The sequence below is a fragment of the Salvelinus fontinalis genome, chromosome 14 (assembly GCF_029448725.1).
Source record: "Salvelinus fontinalis isolate EN_2023a chromosome 14, ASM2944872v1, whole genome shotgun sequence".
In the NCBI taxonomy this organism is placed as follows: domain Eukaryota; kingdom Metazoa; phylum Chordata; class Actinopteri; order Salmoniformes; family Salmonidae; genus Salvelinus; species Salvelinus fontinalis.
Genome location: NC_074678.1, coordinates 45,764,953 through 45,790,417, shown reverse-complemented (window position 1 = coordinate 45,790,417; position 25,465 = coordinate 45,764,953). Strand labels below are relative to the sequence as shown.

The window sequence follows — 25,465 nt, the reverse complement described above, 5'->3', positions numbered from 1 at the left end:
AGCACACAGCCAAGACCACACAGAAGTGGCTTCGGGACAAGTCTCTGAATGTCCCTTGAGTGGCCCAGCCAGAGCCCGGACTTGAACCCGATCTAACGTCTCTGGAGAAAATAGCTGTGCAGCGATGCTCCCCATCCAACCTGACAGAGCTTGACAGGATCTGCAGAGAAGAATGTGAGAAACTCCCAAAATATGGGTGTGCCAACACTATAGCGTCATACCCAAGAAAGACTCGAGGCTGTAATGACTCGCAAAAAGGTGCTTCAAAAAAGTACTGAGAAAATCGTCTAAATACTCATGTAAATGTGTTTTTTTGTTCTTTTTTTTTGTTGCAAAAATAAATGAAAAAACTGTTTTTGCTTTGTCATTACGGGGTATTGTGTGTAGATTGAGGGATTTTTTTTTTCATCCATTGAAAAATAAGGTTAAAGTAACAATGCGGAAAAAGTCAAGGGGTCTGAATACGTTCCGAATGTACTGTGTATATTGAAAAAAATATTTTAACTAGGCAAGTCAGTTAATTAAGAACAAATTCTTATTTACAATGACAGCCTACCCTTGCCAAACCCTCCCTAACCCGGATTTTAAAGTATTCAATGTAGTCCACTAGTTTGGGTCCTATGGGTTGTAGCCTCAATGGTGCTGCCCATGCTGTCACAGATGCTATATGGCACAGATATAAAGATGAGTCCTCTATCTATCTCTATGGTCAAATCTGCAATAGTCCAGGGGCAGTTGTTTGATGTCTTGAATGACATTCCTCCCAGTTGTCAAATCAGATAAAATAGTATTTGTCACATGTGCCGAAAACAACAGGCATAGATAGACCTTACAGTGAAACGCTTACTTACAAGCCCTTAACCAACAATGCAGTTTTAAGAAAAAAAGTGTTAAGAAAGTATTTACTAAAATAAAATAAAGAAAAATTGAAAATAACAAGTAATTAAGGAGCAACAATAAAATAACAGTAGCTGTTGTGTGTGCTGCAGATGGTCAACATAAACAGGGTAGGCCTATGCACAAAGCAAGTTCTCTCCAATTGGTTAAACAGTAAAATCATTGTATTTGATACATTTTAATAACTTTGAGCATGTAACAGTGCAGTCTAACAGTCATATGCCAACATATGACTATGCTTTGTTGAGGCTGGGATGGACTGTACATGGCTCTTTCAATAACCAATCAGTGCACCTTCCAGCAAAATATTCTGTTCAACAAGTGATATGCTTTGTGGAGGCTCGGATGGACTATACATGGCTCGTTCAATAACCAATCAGTGCAACTTCCTGCAAAATATTCTGTACAACAAAAGTGATATGCATGTGCAAATGTTTTTATTATGTAAATTAGAGTAAAGCAAATTTGCAACCTTTTCCATTTAGAAATTGTGTTATAGTAACCTGCCTATGTGTTACTATTTTTTTCTCAGGTCTTGCACCTTTCCTAACTGTTCTGTGTGCTGTCTGACACACACCCTACCTAAAAGATAGTAACTAGCTTGCTCGTTACTGCCAGGCTCCAGCTACACCGAGGAAATACAACAATATTATCATAGAAACAGCTGAAGATTGATGGCATTTTATTGGAAATTGTAAGTATATTCTGCCGCTGGGACTACATTAGCTATAAACAGCTAACGTTGGCTAGCTAAGGTTTATGTTCGACATGTTTTATTTTTGCGGCAAATTTACGTCTAGCTATGCTAGCAGCTAAGCTAATGTTAGCTAATTAACCGGGCTAACCGTCCAATCTAGCTGTCGAGCTAGATATTTTTCATGGTTTATTGAGGACCTTAGGTGCATGGATTATATAAAATACAAATTTGATTTGTATTTGTGATTACTAGCTAGCTACCTAACTGGTTGGCTGTGTCAATACGTTAACGTTAGCTTGCTCGTAACTTAGCTACGTTAGTTAGCTATCCTAGCTAACGTTTACATGTGTCCACTTAATTTGCATTACTACCTACCGGTAGCAAGTTCTCTGTAGCTAGTATTTCTGCTAAAGCTAACTAAATCGAACGGGCTAGATAGACACAGCGTTATTACTAGTCAAATATATAGGTTATATGGGCTTTCGCCAAATGTTGCGATGGGTACCTTTTTAGCTAGCTAGTAACGTTAACTAGCCTACTTTGAAGTAACTCAGTAACTAGCTAGCTACTCTTGCATTGTTTCCATTGCACCGTAGTGATATATTTGCTTGCTATGTTTAAATGCTTTTAACTAATACCTTTTCAGCCTAACAACTTAACAACATTTGATCTTACTGCTGTGAAAGTGGAAAACAGAGTAAGTGCCCATGCTATTCAAACTGAGTTCCCAGGTTGTTGTATTCAAATATCCCAACCGCATAACCAGAGTGAACAGTGAAACAAAACAAAAATGCAACTATTTGTTACTTCTAGTGTGTTTTACATATTCAGGAAAATTGTGGCTTTGGTGATAAAATTGTAAAATGCATCACAGATACTGGTCTTGATTGAATTCATTTAGTGTAGGGTAATTAATAGGCCTGTGAGTAGTGGTTGTGTAAGACTGTATATGCAGTTCCTTAGTGTTAGCTATTATGAGTCATGGCAAAAAAATGGCTTGCTAGCTGTGAGTGTTTGCATCTGCATCCTCATCATGACTGTATGTCTGCAGTGGCCACAGTTTCCACTATGATTTAGGCCTAGGCCTTACTTGACTTTGTTTGGGACTGATAGAATACAGTCAGCCGGATAGCAAATCACAGAGTTCTACACCGGTAGCCTTTCTAGTTGAAATTGGCTATAAAGGGAACGTTATAAAGGGACCAGCAATTAGGATAGCTAGTCAACATTAAACTGTCAGTTTCACATCATGATTTACATGGCATTTTGAACATGCACAATTGTGTAAGTTAGATGTGAGTAAAAGGGTCTGGCCTAAATACTGTGTGAAATGTAACCACATAGTATGTAGGCCAGGCTATAACAGCCAGACGGTCAGGGGGAGTTGGGTGTAAATTTAGTCATGTAATTGTAACCTCACTTTGGTGAAGGAGTCATAGCTAAGACAGAGGCTGTATTTTGTCTAGGCTAGAAGTCACTGCAAGATGTGTTGCATCAGTCTGCGATGAGGGTGAAAGACGAAAACGTAGACCTCAAATCTCTGATTTGAGGTCCACGTAATTCAAACTATTGTGCCTGATCTTACAGGTACCACGTTTCCAATGTCCAGTTTTTATGTGAGTAAAGTCATACCAGCAACAAATTACGCCCACGGAGATGGAATCAGGAAGTGTCGATACAATTGTATAAATGTTGACAGCCTATTTGTTCGTTCGACATGGTGGGATCTTTTTGTGTCCGTAAACTGAATTATGTGACAAATTGTGGTGGAAGTGATTTTCTGCACAATTGTTGATAGAATAACCATGTTGAGGTAAATTTGCAGTCACGCAGTGCTATGTTGTGTGGTCCTTCCACTACGACTTGAAAAAGCATGCCCAGTTTATTAGGCTACAGATGCTACAGATAATAATGAACTTCACAGGGTGGTGAAAGTGCACGGTGATGAGCTTGATGCTCCTTTCCAATAAATATCAAGGGTGTTAATTTGTATGCTAGTAACATGATGATCAGTGCTTAGCTGCCAATTAACAAATACACATGATCTTGCTCTTATCCAACTCATCGTATAACCTAACCTATCCAGTGTCCACTTTATCAGCGAACTGTTGCCTACGTGAAAACCAGATTGGACAAGTTTGCCATTTATTGTAACAGTTTGTGTGACAAAACCATCGATATAGTGAAAAATGCTATAGAAACGCATCGCATTTTTTTTTAAATATTTTTTTTTAATGTATACTAACTTTACGTCATCACACAACCTTGTATCCGCAGCAAGTCAGCTTGGAGGAAACAAACCTCTAGTGGAAAATGTGCATATTAAAAAATAAAGTGGACTTTATAATATTTGCATGATAATCTGTTGCATATAAGATGGAAACCTAACTGTTGATTTCAACGGAAGATTTGTGTGGAAGTTGACCTCAAAGGGTGGCAGGTAGCCTAGCGGTTAAAGAGTGTTAGGCCAGTAACCGAAAGTTTGCTGTTTCGAATCCCTGAGCCGGAAAGGTGGACAAATCTGCCGTTCTGCACTTGAGCAAGGCAGTTAACCACCAACAACAACTGCTCCCTGTGCGCCGATGATGTCGATTTAAGGCAGCCCCCCCACACACACACATTTCGGTTGAACGGATTCAGTTGTGCAACTGACTAGGTATCCCCTTTCCTTCAATTGCTCTATTTCAAGTAGTTGTAGTTTATGGACAAGGCTGCACTGCATTCACTTATCTATTAGGTCTTGTGTTGTTAGATCACATGCAGACATAGCCTACCTATTACACCATTTTGTTTTGTCCAGAAGTATTACAGGAAATGACAGATGGCCTTCTGCTAGTGCATTTTGAGTGGAACCAGAGCAGTCCCAGGCAGTGACCTCAATGTCTATCAGCCTTCCCAGAAACACATAGGAATATTTCTCTTCTCGGTGTAGATTAGTATGTAGTTGAATTTATAAAAGGGTACTCTCCCGCTGTCTGTCAAACACTGACTGAGGAAAAGCCCCTGTTGTTCCGTTGTCACCTGTTACAGCCAATTCCCAGGCTTAACACACTCTCACATCCTGGGCCACTCACCTCAGCATCACCATGAGGGTGTTTCCTGCTCCTATTTCATGTGGCGTATGTTGCTACCTTCACCACAGCCCTACTCTGATTGGTAACTCACCCACTGAGTACACCCCTCTGGCTATTTTCATCCTGTGGATTCCTTGTTCAGGTCGAAGACATCGGTTGTGACTTTTTTGACACTGGCCACAAGACCAAATTATGCCTTAGTGACGGGCCGGCGGTGGCACGGGCACGTATTTGAACAAAAGAGATCATTTGAATGTTGCACACGTCCATCTTGAATCAGATACAAGGATAAGTGCAGGCTTTAGGCAAATTCTAATGACTATTTTGTTTGGTTTGTTTTTGCTTCCGGGAGCATAAATCAACTGAGAACCTCTTCCTCATTGTAGTCACATGTCAGGTGAGAAAGTGGCAACACTAGGCGCATAGTGTCTCTATCTCTGCAGACTAGCTAACCAGTACCAGCATCATGGAGTAGACTATCTTATACTCTGGAAATCCGCAACAAACTAAGTGATTTAGCCTCTCTGTCTGTCCACTCATGTTGCAACAGATGCATTTTCGTCATATCATCCATACCTTCTTGTGGTGAGTCTTTTATTTTGGTTGGGTTGTCTTGTTTCGGTGCGTTTGAGAGCACTGCTTGTATAAGAGAGGTTTACACAGCAGACTTTTGTATTGGCGTCTATCTTGATATTCAAATCATTTCTAGTGGAAAAGAGGAGTTGATACGCACTAATGGGGTCACAGCAACATAGCAGCAGAAGTGTTTTTTTGTCTACAGGCTCAGACATGCTTGTGAAGTGACTCATAGTTCGGCACGTGATTACATAAAGACAATGTTTTATTGGAGTGAACCCTTTGGTTGTTTCCGGATAGTCATGCTCACGTTGCATAAGGTTTACCTAATATTAATCATGTGAAACTCCCTTTGGTATGCGATGAGACAGTCGAAATTATGTTTCTTTCCACTCGTTACGCATCAATAATGGTATAACATCTAGCCTAGGGTTTCACTTTTGCAGCTGAAATGTGGCTATTCACTTACGGTAACCTGTTCATATACAGCAACAAGAAGCAGTCTCTCCCCATTGAAGCCCCAAACTTCCTGTTTTCAGATGAGCGCTTTTTATTGGACAGAGGAACGGTCTTAAAATAGCCACTGTAAGTAACTCATCAGCCTGCTGGCATTTAGTGAACATGACTAGCTGCTGGGGGATACCCCAACGCTCCCAGACCTCAGTGAAGACAACAGGGGAGTCTCATTGACGTCCTGCTGGTTTTGTCCTTTACTGAAAGGGCAGACAGGTGAATCTGCTGCACCATTGCTGCTTTTAGCTGGTCATAGCATAGTTAGGTAGTTAAGCAAATTTGGATGTCTTTTCTTCCCACAGGATTAATCTGTTTGCTCTTTGGGTTTGGTGTATGCAGTTGACTGTTCTCTCTCTTGTCTTTTCAGGTCATACCACGTACTGAATGTTCATGATGTCTGAACATTTAGAAGAAAATTGATGTTTAGAAGAGTTTTTGATTCCAGTGGAATTTGTCAGATCTTTTGCATCACTTTGTTTTCGAAAAGAAAACGCACCCTACGTGGCAACGCACCAACACACCGGAGGATCTACCTTTTTATTTGAAAGGGAAGGCGTTTGTCGAAGCCATCGTGCTTCCCCTAGTGACCTCTGTGGGTTACAATGCCTGTACAAGCGCCGCAATGGACAGAATTCCTGCTGTGTCCCATCTGCACCCAGCTGTTCGAGGAGAGCGTCCGCAAGCCCATCAGCCTGGGCTGTGGACACACCGTCTGCAAGATGTGCCTGAACAAGCTGCACCGCAAGGCCTGCCCCTTCGACCAGACGGCCATCGCTTCCGACATCGAGCTGCTGCCTGTCAACACTGCCCTACTGCAGCTGGTGGGAGGACAGGTGAGACATAGTCTAGGCTAGGTATGTGCTACTTAGATGAGATGCTAGGTAGGTACTACTCGGGTACTAATCAGGTGAGACAGGCTAGGTAGGTGCTACTTGGGTGAGAGGCTAGGTAGGTACTACTCAGATGAGATGGTAGGCTAGGTACTCACTCAATGTCACATTCATAAGATTATGAATATTGTTACTGTTGGGACAGTATCCCACATTTGCATTGGACAATTGCTCCCCTTATTCTCTCCCCTATTCTCCTAATGACAGTTTGTGTATCACTTGGTGAGGTGAATGTAGGTTATGTTAATGTAGCGTGGGAACGGTACTCAATTGTTTATGCTCATACATGGACTGGTGATGACTGACAAACAAAATATCTGGTTTGGGAATTTGGTGTCTTTCATTTGTCTTGCGTCAGGTATAGTGGTGTTGTGTAGTAGCAATTTACCCGATTCTGGATTGGGCCAGATTTATTCTGCCAGTCAATGCAATTTTCCCATTACATTTAGAGACAAAATAACTTTCACTTGTCTTTATCTTATTCTGGCTGTTGTACCTAAGTCTTAGATGGTTCATATTTTGAGTCTTGTGGGAGAGCTACAGTGCATTCGGAAAGTATTCAGACCTCTTGACCTTTTCCACATTTTGTTACATTACAGCCTTCTTCTAAAATTGATGAAATTGTTTTTTTCCCTCATCAATCTACACACAATACCCCATAATGACAAAGCAAAAACAGGTTTTCAGATTTTTTTGCAAAAACTGAACTGATATAATATTTACTTAAGTATTCAGACCCTTTACTCAGTACTTTGAAGCAGCTTTGACAGCGGTTACAGACTTGAGTCTTCTTGAGTATGACGCTACAAGGTTGGCACACCTGTATTTGGGGAGTTTCTCCCATTCTTCTCTACAGATCCTCTAAAGCTCTGTCAGGTTGGATGGGGAGCATCGCTGCACAGCTATTTTCAGGTCTCCAGAGATATTAGATTGGGTTCAAGTCCGGGCTCTGGCTGGGCCACTCAAGGACACTTAGAGACTTGTCCCGGAGCCACTTCTGCGTTGTCTTGGCTGTGTGCTTAGGGTTGTTGTCCTGTTGGAAGTTGAACCTTCGCCCCAGTCAGGTCCTGAGCACTCTGGAGCAGATTTTCATCAAGGATCTCTCTGTACTTTGCTCCTTTCATCTTTCCATCGATCCTGATTAGTCTCCCAGTCCCTGCCGCTGAAAAACATCCCCACAGCATGATGCTGCCACCACCATGCTTCCCCGTAGGGATGGTGCCAGGTTTCCTCCAGATGTGACGCTTGGCATTCAGGCCAAAGAGTTCAATCTTGGTTTCATCAGACCAGAGAATATTGTTTCTCATGGTCTGAGAGTCCTTTAGGTGCCTTTTGGCAAACTCCTAGCGGGCTGTCATGTGCCTTTTACTGAGGAGTAGCTTCCGTCTGCCCATTCTACCATTAAGGCCTGATTGATGGAGTGCTGCAGAGATGGTTGTCCTTCTGGAAGGTCCTCACATCCCCACAGAGGAACTCTGGAGCTCTGTCAGTGACCATCTGGTTGTTGGTAACCTCCTTGACCAAGGCCCTTCTCCCCCGATTGCTCAGTTTGGCCGGGCCGCCATCTCTAGGAAGAGTCTTGGGGGTTCCAAACTTCTTCCATTTAAGAAAGATGGAGGCCACTGTTTTCTTGGGGACCTTCAATGCTGTAGAAATGTTTTGTTACCCTTCCCCAGATCTGTGCCTCGTCACAATCCTGTCTCTGAGCTCTACGGACAATTCCTTCGACCTCATGGCTTGGTTTTTGCTCTGCCATGCACTGTCAACTGTGGGCCCTTTTGTATAGACGTGTGTGCCTTTCCAAATCATGTCCAGTCAATTGTATTTACCACAGGTGGACTCCAATCAACTTGTAGAAACAGCTCAAGAATGATCGATGGTACCAGGATGCGCCTGAGCTCAATTTCGAGTCCCGTAGCAAAGGATTTGAACCGTTATGTAAATGAGTTATTTCTGGGGGGTTTTGACCAAAGTTTCTAAAAACCTGTTTTGGCTTTTTCCATTATGGGCTATTGTGTGTAGATTTGAGGATTAAAAAAAAGATCAATTTCAGAATAAGGCTATAATGTAACAAAATGTGGAAAAAGTCAAGGGGTTTGAATACTTTCTGAATGCACTGTGTCAGTTTTTTTTCCTGTACAAATTGAAGCCAAACATTGTCAAAACCATTTATCAGTTTGCCTTTCAGGGCCACAAAAAGGAAGTATCTATCACATGCTATCAGTTTCTGCAAGATGATATCTGTTTGATGTATCAATAGCTGTCACGCAAAAACGGTCAGTGAATCCCCACTGCTCATTACAATACCACTGTTTCATATTTGTGAGATTTTATCAGAAACATGATACTAGCTTGCTGCTGGTTAGGCAAAACAAACATGTGGCTGTGTTTTCATAACTCAACCAATGTTGCACACGAGGGACAATAACTGTCATGAGATGTTTACTGTCCCCAGCGGTTGTTTTATTTAGCTACTGTGACGCATTCGAAGGGATACAGGAAGAACTACTGTTAGTCACAATGTCACAAAGATTAATCTCTGAGAAGGAGAGATGGCCAGAGAGACCACAACCGAGAAGGAAGGGCAAGGAGAGAGTGCACACATGAAAGGTGGAAGGCTGACATGGATCCTGAAGCAGGATTACGTAGCGCGTGGCTGGGACTCGGCACAATGTGAGGCAGCCAATCTGATTTTTAGATATCAGCCCACCGATGTTGTGGTCAAAGGTTCCTCTAGGTTTCACTTGTGGTACTTATGGCTGTAGCTATCATGACATTTGATCATCTGGTAATTGTCATGCAAAAAAACTGCCGGTCTCATGGTAATTGACCGTTAAATGCTAAACGTGTTTATCTTATGTTAGGCCCTGATCTGGCTATGCCATATGGCTTTGGCCTGCACTAGTTCATTTAACAGACAATATTTGCTTATAATTCCAGTGGCATTATTTTATCTTTTTTTTATAGTAAGAAGAATACAATTGAACATAGCTGAATAAAATAAAGTATATTTTCCCCAAACGATTTCCAAAGTAGTGCTCACATGCGGCTATTCTGTGTTGAGCAGTTAACAAAGTGATCATTTGAAACAGGTCCTCATATATGCTTAGTTTAGAGTTATTCATGCAACTTTAGTTGTGATACAAACCTTAGGCTCTATGTTTCTATTTCTAATACATTCTAAGGCTCTGCATGATGCGTCTAATGATGATTTGAAAAAAGTTCCATGAAAGGCATGCACTCTGCTCTGTTTCTTGCGCATGCTGCACACAGTTCATCAGTCTCTCATTCACAATTTGACAAGCACTTGATAATATATTCTTAATTTAATCTTGTCTTTACACATAGCTTACTAATATACAGTTGAAGTCGGGTTGCGTGAGCATTGCGGATGCTATATAGATATGCGGGGTTCACGCCTACAAAGTTCTGATTGGCCTATTAGGAGTGATTTGAATAAGGTTTCTGCAAATAGGACACAAGGGTCGTATCCAATAGTGAGATGTCGACTGAAAGAGAACTAAATGACACTTGTACATGTCGTGCGCACACACACACACTGACCCAGACACACACGCTAAAAAGTATTACCCTTCAACTAAAACAAATACACAGGCAGTCTTCCACCCTCAGCAGTAAACTGGAAAAAGTTTTACCACCTTCCCCTTTTAATGCAAATGTTGCCTTTTTAGAATGGGAGTGTGTGTGGATGAAACTGAAAGCAAACCTTTGAGCTCCAGTTCGAAGGCTGTTTGTTTGGAGTCCAATTACTTTTCAAAAAGAGATGTAGCAAAAAAAAAAAAAAAAAACTCTGGTAAAAGGGTGTGCCACCATGTTTCATAAATCAACCAGCATGCTAGTTGTCCTCACTTCCTCATCGGTTAGTAATAGTTCCCAAAGGGTGTTTAAGTGAAGTGCTGGTTTGCCCTGTGTTGAAGGCACTCAGCATACTATCTCCATGTGAGAAGGTATACTACCATGTTATTATGGCCCAAATAGCTTTGGCAGAGGTAGTATGTGACAGATGTTATGTAACACAGAAAACACTGCCTTACTGCTAACTCCTTGCCTTTGCTACTCTTCACAGTGCTCAGTCCAGATCCTGCTCTTTGTACTCATGCGATATGAATGAATTCACTAGAAGTAGGCCTACACAATGTGTACACATGAACAGATATCTATAAATAGAAGGGGGGCTTTTGGATTTCAAAATGAGAGCAGCTACAGGCGCAGCCAGCAACTGGGGCTGGTTAAGGGTTTGCTGAAATTATGATCTAGAACTTTCCTGCAGCTGGGAGTGCTTGGTGGAGACCTGCATGTCATGTTGGGAGGGGGGATGACGTACGTGTGTGTGTGTGTGTGTGTCAGAGTTCCTCTTCCTTGGCAAACCCAATGACTCAGCAAACACTGATACTCATTTGCTCCCTCGGCACGACTCCTCTTACAGCTGCCAAACATCAGAGGTCTGATGGATTGAGGGGAAGGAGAAAGAGAAAGGGTGTGCCACAATGGCAAGTCCCGAGTCATGACCATCATTAGTAGCCTACCAAACTTGCTAACGGACGGTCACTAATGGCCTGGTACTCAGCACTCTATTGTCCCTCTTGTCACTCTGACAGCAATGCAAATGCAATCAAATCAAACACCTCATGAGAGCCCTGGCGTTGAGTTTGAGCGGGATAGGGATCACCTGTTGTAAAACGAGAGCCAACTCCGCATAGCTGGTTGATGCATGGAATGAAATAAGTGTTCCTATAAGCCCATGTTGCACAACATTTCTATAGGCTATGTGATGCAATTGTGTGATAAAACAGAGTTGATGGCCTCTATTAAAAAGAAGATTCCATCAGCTTTCTATTGGCTACGCCTACTATATTTATTTTCAAACTTTCCTAATACTAAGCACATTGCTTACAACTAGAGTAGCCTACCTGGCTGGCATGAAAACTACCTGCGGGAAAAGAGTAATCCATTCCCTATTCAAGTGCATACGGATTACATGTCTTTTTTCCCCCCTGCCCCTGTTCTGACAGGTGCATGATAATAGCCCATTCTAAATCAAAACTAATTTCACACACTATATTTATTGACAAGATTAAATTGAGAATAGTCTGATGGGTGAGAATATTATCAATGATGCCCAGTGTGTGGTAAGAAACAGCGCACGCTGTTTAAATAGTTGAATGCATCATGTAGCCGAGCCCATACGCCTAGATGTTTTGATAAGGTTCGTATCACAACTAAAGTGGCCAAATAACTCTAAGCATAGGCGTAGAGCTCCTGGAACAGAGTTGGAGAGCCCAACGCCTACAGAGCCTAGTGAAACGTGTTCTTATAAGCCCAGTCGCATGAGGAAACAGTTCGACTGGCCACAGTTTAAAAGAGGTCTCGTGCAGCTATTGATTGCTCAGTTCTTAAATTTAAGCACATTTAATCCGCTTTACAACCGGTGTAGCCTACCAGGCACGTAACCTCTATTTGCTATTCGAGAGTAAGCTCTGGATGTTGTTTTTTGGGAGGGCCATTCTGAATCAAAATAATTCCTCACATACAGTTGAAGTCGGAAGTTTACATACACCTTAGCCAAATACATTTAAACACAGTTCTTCACAATTGCTGACATTTAATCCTAGTAAAAATTCCCTATCTTAGGTCAGTTAGGATCACCACTTTATTTTAAGAATGTGAAATGTCAGAATAATAGTTGATAAAATGAGCTTTTATTTCTTTCATCACATTCCCAGTGGGTCAGAAGTTTACATACACTCAATTAGTATTTGGTAGCATTGCCTTTAAATTGTTTAACTTGCGTCAAACGTTTCGTGTAGCCTTCCCCAAGCTTCCCACAATACGTTGGGTGAATTTTGGCTCATTCCTCCTGACAGAGCTGGTGTAACTGAGTCAGGTTTGTAGGCCTCCTTGCTTACACACGCTTTTTAAGTTCAATACTTAACCAAAAGGTCCAGATAGTCACAGAAATAGATGGGTGTTGGTTAAATTGTGATTTTAATGAATGGAGCTAATTCGGAGCATCATTTATTTTCCTGTGAGCATGGAGCGGTTCTTAACGGAGCGGTTGGAAAGGATGTGGAGCGGTGCACTCCATGAGTGATGAGCAGGATTTCCAACCGCTGACATACTCTGGCATGAACCCATCTCTCCACCGGCACTAGGGTCAAGGAGGAGCGCACTCACGGAAACTTCACTCTCTGGCGAGAGATCCATTACCTAGTTATCAACTTTTCAACTACTTACTACTTTTTAGGTACTTTGCAACTACTTAACATGTTAGCTAACCCTTCCCCTAACCATTTTAGTTAACCTTAACTCTTTTAGCTAATCCTAACTCTGACCTTAACCCTTTTAGCTAACCCTTCCCCTAACCTTAACCCTTTTAGTTAACCCTTCCCCTAACCTTAACCCTTCCCCTAACCTTAACCCTTTCCCTAACCTTAACCCTTTTAGCTAACCCTTCACCGAACCCTAACCTTAATCATTTAACCAAATTCCTAAACTTAACCCTAACCCCTACCCAAGCTAACGTTAACAAGCAAGCTAATGTTATTCGACTAGCTAGAATTCGTAACATATCATACGTTTTGCAAATTTGTAACATAATACGATTTGTAATTTAACATATTTCAAATTGGTGATGGCATACACAAATGAATACATACCATACGAAACGTAATATATCATACTAAATGGAATGTATCGGATTTACGTACAGAATAATACAAAATACTCTGAGACCAGGTTGACACTAGAGGTCGACCGATTATGATGATTATGAATATATATTTGTAATAATGACAATTACAACAATACTTAATTAACACTTTTATTTGAACTTAATATAATACATAGATATTATTTATTTAGTCTCAAATAAATAATGAAACACGCTCAATTTGGTTTAAATAATGCAAAAACACAGTTTTGGAGAAGAAAGTAAAAGTGCAATATATGCCATGTAAAGAAGCTAATGTTTAAGTTCCTTGCTCAGAACTTGAGAACATATGAAAGCTTGTGGTTCAATGTTCCCAGTTCTTCAATATTCCCAGTTAAGAAGTTTTAGGTTGTAGGAATTATGACGCGTCGACTATTTCTCTCTATACCATTTGTATTTCATATACCTTTGACTATTAGATGTCCTAATAGGCACTTTAGTATTGCCAGCCTAATCTCAGGAGTTGATAGGCTTGAAGTCATAAACAGCACTGTGACTCAAGCATTGCTAAGAGGTGCTGTCAAACACAGTAAAGTTTGAATGAATGCTTATGAGCGTGCTGCCGTCTACCACCGCTCAGACTACTATATCAAATCATAGACTTAATTATAATATAATAAACACAGAAATACGAGCCTTTGGTCATTAATAGGGTCAAATTCGGAAACTATCATTTCGAAAACAAAATGTTTTTTCTTTCAGTCAAATACGGAACCGTTCCATATTTTATCGAACGGGTGGCAACCCTAAGTCTAAATATTGCTGTTACATTGCGCTGTTTTATACTGCATAGATGCTTGACCAGGCGTGTCCACCGTTAATCGGCCGACCTCTAGTTGAAACTCTCCCTATTCCTCCATCTCTCCACTCTTTTGACAGTGGTAATTTGCACTTGTGTGTCAAGTTGCAAGAGACTGTTCTTTCGATCATGTGTCAGATGTTTGTGAAGGCAAGTGTGCAGGATAGTGCTTCTCTTCTGGATTGTTTAATGGTCTGAAGGAATGTTTGGCCCCATCACACCATCTATCCTCCATTTAGATTTTTTTTTCATCACGTCTGAACCCTGCACCACCATTACTGGTGTGGTTTGCCCTGTGACAAGACATGCTCCACCTTGCATCTACCAAGTGGTTTATCAGAGGATTTGTTCCTACTGCCTACTAGGATACACGCATTGAAATGGTTGTACGCTTTACCATTTTATTAATCAAAACATTACTATAGCATATAATTTTTTTTGTCCCTTAAATTCAGTCCGTTTATATGCAGTCTCTCTCTCTCACATACACACACACACACACACACACACAATGGACATGGAAACTATATTTGAACGTGTGTGTTGTGACCATGGTGTGTCTGTTTTCTCTCCCCAGGTGCCCAAACGGCAGCCTACCACCTTGCTGACGGGGCCAGAGGACATAGCCCACTATGAGGAAGCCAGTGATTGTGTGGAGGAGCTGGCTCTGTACCTGAAACCACTGAGCAACAGCAGAGGTCAGTCAGACACCGCCTCATCCTGCTCACCGTCACAACCATGGCTCATTAATTATGGGGAAAGCTTCTATTCACCCTGCATTCATTTCTCAACATATCATATTTAATAGCATCAGATTCACCCACTCTCCCTTTGTATCCACTCATGACAATCCACATTCTATTCTAGTGCACTAGTGTTTAGTGCCGTGAAGAAGTATTTGCCTCCTTTCTGATTCTCTATTTGTGATACTATCAGATCTTCAACCAAAACCTGACCTTGGATGAAGGGAACCTGAGTTTACAAATAACAAAATAATGTATACTTATTTAATTAATAAAGTTATGCAACACCCAATCCCCCTATGTGGAAAAAGTAATTTCCCCGTTACACTCTAACTGGTTGTCCCACATGTATCTACAATGACTGCAACCAAATATTTCCGGTAGTTGTTGATCAGTCTCTCACAGCGCTGTGGAGAAATGAAGGCCCACTCTTGCATGCAGAACCGCCTAGTCAAAGTCCAGACCTAATCCCAATTGAGATGTTGTGGCAGGACTTGAAACGAGCAGTTCATGCTTGAAAGCCCACAAATGTCGCTGAGTTAAAGCAGTTCTGCATGGAAGAGACGTCAGAGCCTGATTAACAACTACAGGAAGCGTTTAACAACTACAGGAAGGGTCATTGCAGCTAAAGGTGGCACAGCCAGTTTTTGAGTGTAAGGGGGCAGTTACTTTTTCACACAGGGGAATTGGGTGTTGCATTACTTTTGTTTATGAAATAAATAAAATAAGTATGTAATTGTTGTTATCTGTTCCCTTTATCTAATATTAGGTTTTGGTTGAAGATCTGATAGCATTCAGTATAAAAAAATACGCAAAACTAGAGAATTATTTTTCACAGCACTGTATTTCGGAATAGCTTGGCATACGGTATAAACAGTGTATTGCCCAAGTCTATTGAATGGTGCTTCTTCTCTCTCCCCCTCCTCACACTTTCCTTTTATCCTTATCCATTTGCTTTGATCCTCGTGTATTTAACTGTTTCACAATTCCTCCCTTACTGTTGCACTGGTTGTAAGTTGCTATGGATACAACCTCAGGCTCTCTCTCTCGCTCTCTCACACTCCTCTTCTTCTCTCTCCGGGTGTAGGGTTGAGCACCAGCGGTGCACAAAGCTCTCTGAGTCGGCCCATGCAGAGGAAGCTGGTGACCCTGGTGCACTGTCAGTTGGTGGAGGAGGAGGGCCGGGTGAGGGCCACGCGGGCGGCCAGGTCCCTGGGGGAGCGCACAGTCACTGAGCTCATTCTGCAGCACCAGAACCCCCAGCAGCTCTCCTCCAACCTGTGGGCTGCAGTCAGGGCAAGGGGCTGCCAGTTTCTCGGCCCAGGTAACAAACAGACAGAAGCGCAGGCACAGGCGGGCAAAATAGCGAGCAAGCCACTCATTCACATACACACACACGGCCCAAATGACAGTGTTTCAATTACATCTGCCCTGAACGACTGAGAAAATGAATGCTATCGGAAGCATGTGAAAATATTATGCATGTGTTGTTGTAGCGATGCAGGAGGAGGCTCTGAAGCTGGTCCTGCTGGCTCTAGAGGACGGCTCCGCTCTGTCCAGGAAGGTCTTGGTGCTGTTTGTGGTCCAAAGGTTAGAGCCACGCTTCCCCCAGGCTTCTAAGACCAGCATAGGCCACGTGGTGCAGCTCCTCTACAGGGCCTCCTGCTTTAAGGTAGGGCTGACTACCTACAAACATACACCTAAACATGGTTCTAAGACCAGCATAGGCCACGTGGTGCAGCTCCTCTACAGGGCCTACTGCATTAGGGAACACAACTGAAACCGTAAAAAAAAAAACGGTGCATTTTCTTCATATTGGTGCCTAATGAACACAACCCTGATGTCCTGTCTGTCACCCTGTGTCTTCAGGTGACCAAGCGAGACGAGGACTCGTCCCTGATGCAGCTGAAGGAGGAGTTCCGGACATACGAGGCACTGCGGCGCGAACATGACTCCCAGATTGTCCAGATCGCCATGGAGGGCGGCCTCCGCATCGCCCCTGACCAGTGGTCCTCTCTGCTCTACGGGGACCAGTCACACAAGTCCCACATGCAGTCCATCATCGACAAGGTACGTAGGAAGTGTGTGTGTGTATTTTGATGTAACTTAAATGTGAGCCCTAGTGGTGTTGCTGTGTATTTGAACAGAGATTTTGTGTGTGTGTCAGTTGCAGACACCAGCGTCGTTTGCTCAGAGCGTTCAGGAGCTGACCATCGCCCTGCAGAGGACAGGCGACCCGGCCAACCTGAACCGTCTGCGACCACACCTGGAGCTGCTTGCCAACATCGACCCCAGCCCAGGTTGGTCCATTCACAGTACATCAATACCCTTTTCAAACTATCGTTCCGACCCGTACCAAACTGTGCTGGCCCGGATAATTTCTGTACACACTGTCCGCTCAGTACAGTTTTGTTTGGCTTGGCTCGGCAGTGTGAAAAGCCCTCAACACGCTCACTTTAAAAGTTATGTATCAGTAAAAGGAATCCAAATTGTATGTGTTTTTTTCAAATGTAAGCGACACTGTGCTGTGCAAGCAAGTTATCACTTTCACAGGGCCTATTAGACCGCGTCCCCAGTGCTCTTCCAAGTATAATGCATTTGACCCCAAAAAATACCCCGTCTTGTCCTCCATCTTAGACTCCCCACCCCCCACGTGGGAGCTGCTGGACACGGGCTTGGTGGCGGTGAAAACGGTGGTGCACGGCCTGGTGGACTTCATCCAGAACCACAGCAAGAAGGGGAGCGACACGCAACAGGTCTGAATCTAGATGCTCAATCCCCCAAAGCATATCAGTAGAATAGGGCTGAAATGATTGATAATACCAGGGTCGTGTTCATTAGGGCACACAACGGGAAATGTTTTGCAACATAAAACGTAAGGAGTGTTTTTCTTATTAGACAAGTCCAGGTAGTCCCTTCCTGTTTGTCAGTGTTCTTCTTCTGTTTGGTGCCTAATGCATATGACCAATGTTTGAATATTGATTGATACTTGTTAAAGCTAATAATAGCAGTCAATGACTGTCTGCTGGTTTGTGATCTTAACAGTAATAACACCTTTTGTATTTTCCATTATTAACATGCCCTTGTGGTGGCTCCTCCCCAGCCTCCCCAGCACAGTAAATACAAGACGTACATGTGTCGGGACATGAAGCAGAAGGGGGGCTGTCCTCGAGGAGCCAGCTGCACCTTTGCCCACTCTCAGGACGAGCTAGAGAAGTGAGTATTCCACCGTGAGCTACTCCCAATGGGGATCGTTGGGTAGATTTTCAACTTTGAATTGTGTATTGATGTCAATGGGACGTTGACTGTTCATTGCACAGATCCGCTCTGATAGTGTGATAACAATCATTAGGCCAGACACAGGTGTCAACCTCTTTCACTAACCACATATTTCTCCTTCTTTCTGAAGGTATCGTAAGATGAACAAGCGTCTGGCTGCCCGACGGCCCCTCAGCCTATCCTTGACGCAGCTCAACGAGGTGGGCCTATTGCCCGAGGAGGTGGGGATGATGGAGGGGCTGGCCCACAAGGGCCTGACCAATGGCATGGTGGCATCAGTCACAGGCTCCGCCCTGCCCCAGCTCATCTCCCGCGGTGCCGACCCCTCTTATGAGCCCATTATGCGGAAGCCCCAGTCCCAGGGAAGCCACAGTGCCCCTGGCTCTCCCCCTGACTTGTGAGTAAATGGACACACACAGCGTCTGTTACACGTACTCACACACACACTGAAATTCTGTCTTTTCCAGACTGGATCCCGTGCCCAATCGGTCCATGGCCTACCCCAGGATGGCAGTGGACCACCTGGCCATGCACAAGCCAGTGCCCAGGGGGCCCCCCATGTATCCCTCACAGCAGGGTGAACATTTCTATCCCCCTGAGCCCAGGGCACCACCATCAGCCATGCAGTACGAGTCCACCCAGTACCCCCCAGGTAAGGCAGAACAGACCACTCTTTTTCCTGTGATTTCCTATGTATCTCAAGCTTATGACGCGTCTGCTAATGAAAGGAAGTGTTTCTCTCTTGGATCAATTAGACTTGTAAATCTCCCAGTGTGGTTCTATTGTGCTTTTCTAATACCAATCCTGTTGCCACGCTCTTCTGTGTCCTCTCAGGTAACCCCTCCTACCCCTACCAGACCTCCCAGTACCTTCCCCAGCCCCGCTACGTTCGGAACCTCCCTCCCCCTAACGACCCGGCCACGCCCACCTACCCGGAGTCCCCCTACCCCGGCACCTACCCACAGGAGCACGAGTGTCCCCCTCCCCCCCAGCCCTCGGGTCCCCACTTCTCCAACGCCAACCCCCATGGGTACCCACCTCCCCCTCATTACGACGGCCGTCGACACCCCTCCTACCCGCCGCCACCACCACAAACCTATCCCCACCGGGAGGAACCCTCCTCCATGCCTGCGGACGAGGCCTCCAGAGAAAGATACCCTCCCGAAGGTTACCAGCCCACTGGCCCCCACCCCAGCCACATGAGGCCCTACGCCACACGGGTAAGCACACGTCTGCAGTACTAGGCTCTTTATAAATCACAATATCCATAACTCTAAAGACCTATGCAATTACTTTTTAGGAGTTTAGTCATCAGCGTTATCCAGATTGAGTAATGACATGACTCAGTCGATTATCACAAGATATGCCATTTAGCATACAGTCTTGCGTGCGTAATAAAAACACATATTTAAATATTTTACATATCGGGAGTGTCAAGAATGTATCAGAAGAGTCCAGGATAAATCCGCTGCAAAAAATGTATTTCCAACGCTGCAAAAAGTGCACTACAGTATAGGTGTCCACATGTACTGTTGTACAGGAGGATTACAGTCGGCCCCAGCCCACTCCCACTCTGGACTACCTGCACCGCCGACGCCAGGAGATCATGGCCCAGTTGGAGGACAGGAAGCAGGTCACTCCCCCACCCTTTGCCCCCTCGCCCACGCTGCCACACACCTACGAGTCCAACTACACACAGGAGGTAAGAGGCTACACTCGTCTAGTGTTTCTATGGTAGTACGCAGTGGCATCTCGCCCCACGTACTACCGCCGCAGTTAGTCACTTAAAGGAAGAGGTAGCTAATAATAATGTGTGTTTGTGTGTGTCAGCAACAGCAGTACATGGAGAACTCCCAAGTGTTTGCAAAGTACCGTGAGCCAGACTACGCTAGCCAGTACTCTCCTTGGTCATGTGACACCATTGGCTCCTACATTGGCAGCAAGGAGGGGAAGTCTAAAGACAGCATGGAGAGGATGGTGAGTCATCAATCAATATCTAATCTCATTCTGTTTGTTTTGGTGTAAAGCTTGACCACTTTTTAAAGATCTGAATATCTTAAGCTCGACCAAGCTCAAAACATTTTCCAAAAGCTCATCTCTTGTAATAGGGCCAAAATGTCATGTTTCATTTTTGTTGTTGGACAGATGGTTATCTTGCGTTTTACTATTCTATTGGTTGTCCTTGTTGACTGATCAAAGGTCACTTATAGAAATAGTGCTGTACGTTGTACACTGTACACTGATTCAGAACACGGTTAAGCTCACAAAAGACTTTCAACTACAGTTTTTCCAGTTTCAGTGGAGTGGGTCTGTACTTTCTTTATGCAACATCTTATAATGTTACCATAATAACTCTCTGGGTTTTGTAGAACACTGAGGGGAAAGGTGCAGAGGGCCAGCGCAGGTCGGCCGAGGCCAGAGACGACGACCCTATCATCCCCTTCGGCTCCCTGCCCACCGTGTCGCGCTTCGGGGTTATCTCCCGCACCCCCAAGACGGGTTACCAGATGGCCGGGCCAGGGCAGGCCGTGACCCCCTCGCAGGGGACCAACAGCCCCAAACACACTGCTGCAACAGGTACAGGGAGAACACATACACACCCTTTAGGCTTTTTGCTCTGTTCACTCCATTTCGTCAGTGTCTGACCTGCTCTTGTTGTCCACCACAGCGGACTACCCCTATGGGAACGGTGCAGGATGGGGTGTTGCCCCGTACACCCAGCCCCCTCAGGCCCACCTCAGTGAAAGGCCAGTCCAGGAGAGGGAGCAGCTGACGATGGAACTCCAGCAGGTCAATCGGCAGATCAACAAGCAGACTGCCCAGGCGGCCCAGCCCAGCCCGGGGGAGTGGTCGTCGGGGAGCGTCTCCAGCCAACAGCTGAGCCTGGAGCTCCACCATGTGGAGAGGGAGATCGGCAAGAGGACTCGCCAGATAGCCCTGGTGAGAGAGAGAAGGGGGCACAGAGATGGCCAAATATAGATAGAAGACAGACTGAAGCAGGAGAGGGCTTTGATCTCTAAAAAGGCTTTGCGAACAGGAGCAGGGCAGTAGGAGCCCTGGGCTAATGTCACCTACTGCTATCCCACTTATAAGACAAAGAGTGAAACACAAGCGAGCCGAACAGGTGCAGCCTCAAAGCTTTTCTACCAAGACAATATTGATGTAGGCTCCAAAACGTACAAGCTTTCAGTCTCCCGGTCACTATTGTGGTGAACTGACAGTGGTGCCATTGTCCCCTTGCAGGAGAACCATGTGTCTCATGATGGGAGCGGGGCATACAAGCTGAAGCCCACTGAGAACAAAATGCAGAGAGAGGAGCACTCGTTGGTTCTCAGGTAAACCGCACATTGGGAGACTAGTAGTAGTTTATTTCAACTGCTGTGCCGTAAGGACCCGTTTAGTTTGCCCCATAAATCTCCCGTAACCCCCTGGAGTTGATTTCCGGGGCCCCACTGAAATCTAATTAGCATAATAATAATAAAAAATCCCCATCAAAATCTGTCAGTTTAAGCTAGAACCAGTTTTTTGCATGGGATGTGTCTCAATCCATCGCATCCGCCAATGTCGCACTTCCGCATCTGCAGTGAAAGGTGGCAGAGCTAGAGCGGTGTCTGTCAGACCATGAGACATCCCAAAAGTCCGTCTTCTCACAAAAACGTCTGTAGCATTTGAACGGTTTGGCCTAAACTATTATGACCAATCTGTGGAAAGGTGAGACTCTCACAAACACGATGGTGTTCTCTGCCGGTCTGCCAACTTCTGTCTGTAGCGTCGGAACAATTTGGGCTACACACGAATATATGACCCCTCTGGAAAAGTGAGTCTCTCACAAACACGTACAGTACATGTCGGTTGTTTTGCTCTAGGACTCCCACAAGACTCGTCTGAAGGTCCCTGTTACCAAAAACGAATGGAAGCATAGTGCATTCAGAAAGTATTCAGACCCCTTGATTTTTTTTCCCCCCCCGCTCATTTTGTTAGGTTACAGCCTTATTCTCAAATTGATTAAATATTTTTTCCCCCCTCATCAATCTACACACAATACCCCATAATGACAAGGCAAAAACTGTTTTAATTTTTTTTATTTTGGGTATGACAAGTTTGGCACCTGTATTTGGGGAGTTTCTCCCATTCTTCTCTGCAGATCCTCTCAAGCTCTGTCAGGTTGGGGAGCTTTGCTGCACAGACACAACCAGTCAAAAGTTTTAGCTTTCTCATTCAAGGGTTTTTCTTCATTCCATTCATGAAACTGGTTGAGAGAATGCCAAGAGTGTGCAAGGCTGTCATCAAGGCAAAGGGTGGCTACTTTGAAGAATCTCAAATATAAAATATATTTTGATTTGTTTAACAAATATTTTGGTTACTACATGATTCCATATGTGTTATTTCATAGTTTTGATGTCTTCGCTATTATTCTACAATGTAGAAAATAGTAAAAAATAAAAACCTTTTGAATGAGTAGGTGTGTCCAAACCTTTGACTGGTATTGTACAATAATACAAAATGTTTGGTTCATAATGTTTTCTGTTTCTGTTTCTCTCTGACCTTTTATTCTCTGCAGTGAGGGCTGTAACGGTTCCAGTTGTGTGCTGCTGGATGGCAGTGTGGCCAGCAGCGTTTTGTCCTGCCTGACCAGCAAGACCTCGTCCCTCAGCCTATCTTCAGACCTCCCCACCACCGGGGGAACTGACCGACAGGAGAACATCGCGGTCCACCCGTGTTCCTAGCCACACAACTGGAGTCTGGTACTACAACCACTGCTACAAACAACCAGTCAATTAACCACACAGAGCCTTGGGGAACCCCTCATCCTCTGAACGCTTAAACCTTTCCACCATTTTGAGTGGAACACACAACCAGGTCCTCCAAACTGTCTGGTATGCTCTACCTAAATCCACATTTGCAAGATCTGGTTGAAGCCACTAAGAGCATTTGAACTCCCATCACGAAACATGTGGAGAGAGGCGCAGTCTCTCTCCTCGCTTACAATGGTGAGAGACCGTTGTAGGTTTCTTACAGGGATTTGGGATATAAGGGCTATTAATATCTTAAGTAACTGAAAAAGCCACTGATATGCAAATGTGGACGTAGTGCCTGCATAGACAACGGCGCTTCATTTGATACAACACAAATTGCACACTCGCAACTTTAGTTTGTCTACAACTAAGCAGTATCTGCCGTGAATTAGATTTTTTTTCTTTTCATTTTTTCATTTTGTTATTCTGTGGATGAATGTTGTTTTGTCATATACAATCTCTCACTGCCTTGGAAACCAAGGGTTTTGAGATTTATGCTCCATGAACTCCGAGGTGAACCCAATACTGATCAGAAGAAGAATATAAAGACGAGGCCAGCTCCTTGGTTTCAAATAGACAAGGCCCCCATAATCGCATTGACATAACATCTCAGTCGTTAGCTTCACAATGTGCTACATTTTTAGTAGCATCCCTACAACAATCTTCGTGCTTAGCGTACATACAAGTTCTAAAATGCAGACTTTCTATTTGGAATTAATGGTAAGTTCTTGTAGCTGAGTGGCAATGTTATTCGCAGACCGTGTTTTGTAGAGCGTTTCGTTAAGTTTCACTCTTGCCACTTGAGGATTTCATACTTGGTGCTCTGTTGAAAGAGCACTTTTACATCTGGTCAAAAGCTCTCCATTTCATAGAAACAATACTTGTTGACAACTGGCTGTGAATAAGTTTTATAAAGCCAAGACACTACAAATTGAAGATGACTTTGGCCTCTTGAAGGCATAGAGTTATCACTTTTCAACTGGGAAGTATTGAGATTTAGTTGAAACTGTAACAAACTAGACGAGGCAAAGGCGTCCCTGCGTCCAGTTGTTAGTTCAGTGGCCTGGACCTCTTTTGGTATCCCCCCTCACCACCACCACAACCACCTTCAGACTCTGGAAAAGGAGATTTACTACAGCCTCTGCCACCCATGCTTTGGGATGGGGCTGATGTGAAAAGGGAAAAGGATATGCACTGAGTACACAAACATTTAAGAACACCTGCTCTTTCCATGACATGATCATGACAAGCCATGATCCCTTATTGATGTCATTTCTTAAATCCACTTCAATCAGTTTAGCTGAAGGGGAGGAGGCGGGTTAAAGAAGGATTTTTAAGCCTTGAGACAATTGAGACATGGATTGTGTATGTGTGGCATTCAGAGGGTGAATGGGCAAGACAAAATATGTGCCTTTGAACAGGGTATGGTAGTAGGTGCCAGGCGCACCGGTTAGTGTCAAAAAACTGCACAGCTGCTGGGTTTTTCACGCTCAACATTTTCACGTGTGTATCAAGAATGGTCCAACACCCAAAGGACATCCAGCCAACTTGACACACCGTGGGAAGCATTGGAGTCAACATGGGCCAGCATCCCTGTGGAACGCTTTCGACACCTTGTAGAGTCCGTCCCCGGGCGATTTGAAGGTGTTCTGAGTGATTAACCGGGTGCAACTCAATATCAGGAAGGTGTTCCTAAAGTTTGGTATACTCAGTTTACATTTAGGCTTGGCATTCAAGCGGTTTTTCTTTTCTTTTTGGGGGGTAATTTAAATGCAGCGAGGGATTGGGTGGGAGGGAGTCACGTGTCAAGCATTCGTCTGCTGTTGATTGGGTGGCCAGAGATGGGAAGATGGAGTAAAAAGAAACAGAGGAACGAAGCCAGACATTAACCATGGCTAGAATTTGAGACATTGATCTACAAAGCGTATATTTTGCACTTTCATAGCTTTAAGGATTGTTTGTACTGAGGATATGTATTTATTCATATGTATTTTCATCCTGAGGATGGATATAACATTGAAAGGTAAAACTTACAACCCGCATTCTGTTTTAAGAATGTGTAGTCGTTGATAGCCATGGCTGCTCCCTAAGGCCATAATAGAGGTGATCGTGTACAGAGCGGGGTTAAAACAGCCACTCTGATGAATAAAAACAATCTACTGTAGACTTCCTAGTTCAAAAAAGAAAATTGGGTGGAGGTTCACTTCCATCATTGTGACACGGTATGCTATCTCACATACCCATAACAGGGTGAATGACAGGAAAGGTGGAATTCCTACTTCAGTTCCTCCTCATCTCCACTCTGATCACCTTTTTCACCAACCGCAGCGAACATTTGTGTCGTTTTTATTTTAACTTCCAAGAAGTTGCTCTAGTAAAAGGGTTTCTGTTGTTTTCCTGGAGGGGTTAATCATTTCTGGATGGGGTTAGTGCGTAGGTGGGGACAGGCCACTGAACTGGGCTATGGCAGA

At 44.0% G+C, this 25,465-nt stretch overlaps 1 protein-coding gene across 3 annotated transcripts; it reads left to right on the top strand.

The window, feature by feature from the left end:
- The first annotated feature begins 1,232 nt into the window (after window positions 1-1,232).
- LOC129810989 (roquin-1-like) lies at window positions 1,233-24,345 on the top strand. 3 transcript variants are annotated; one of them, XM_055862045.1, is made up of 18 exons: window positions 1,234-1,591; window positions 6,125-6,590; window positions 14,754-14,874; window positions 16,007-16,243; window positions 16,416-16,591; window positions 16,789-16,989; window positions 17,087-17,219; window positions 17,557-17,675; window positions 18,023-18,135; window positions 18,329-18,595; window positions 18,666-18,850; window positions 19,033-19,418; window positions 19,739-19,900; window positions 20,035-20,175; window positions 20,568-20,775; window positions 20,867-21,138; window positions 21,442-21,533; window positions 22,760-24,345. In XM_055862045.1, the coding sequence occupies exons 2-18, from the start codon at window positions 6,360-6,362 to the stop codon at window positions 22,923-22,925; spliced, it is 3,210 nt and encodes a 1,069-aa protein (XP_055718020.1). In that variant the 5' UTR covers window positions 1,234-1,591; window positions 6,125-6,359; the 3' UTR covers window positions 22,926-24,345. The 3 variants fall into 3 exon arrangements, with proteins under 3 accessions (XP_055718022.1, XP_055718020.1, XP_055718019.1); XM_055862044.1 differs by having other exon boundaries at window positions 20,029-20,175; XM_055862047.1 differs by lacking the exon at window positions 21,442-21,533 and having other exon boundaries at window positions 1,233-1,591; window positions 20,029-20,175; window positions 22,760-22,847.
- Window positions 24,346-25,465: the final 1,120 nt, after the last annotated feature.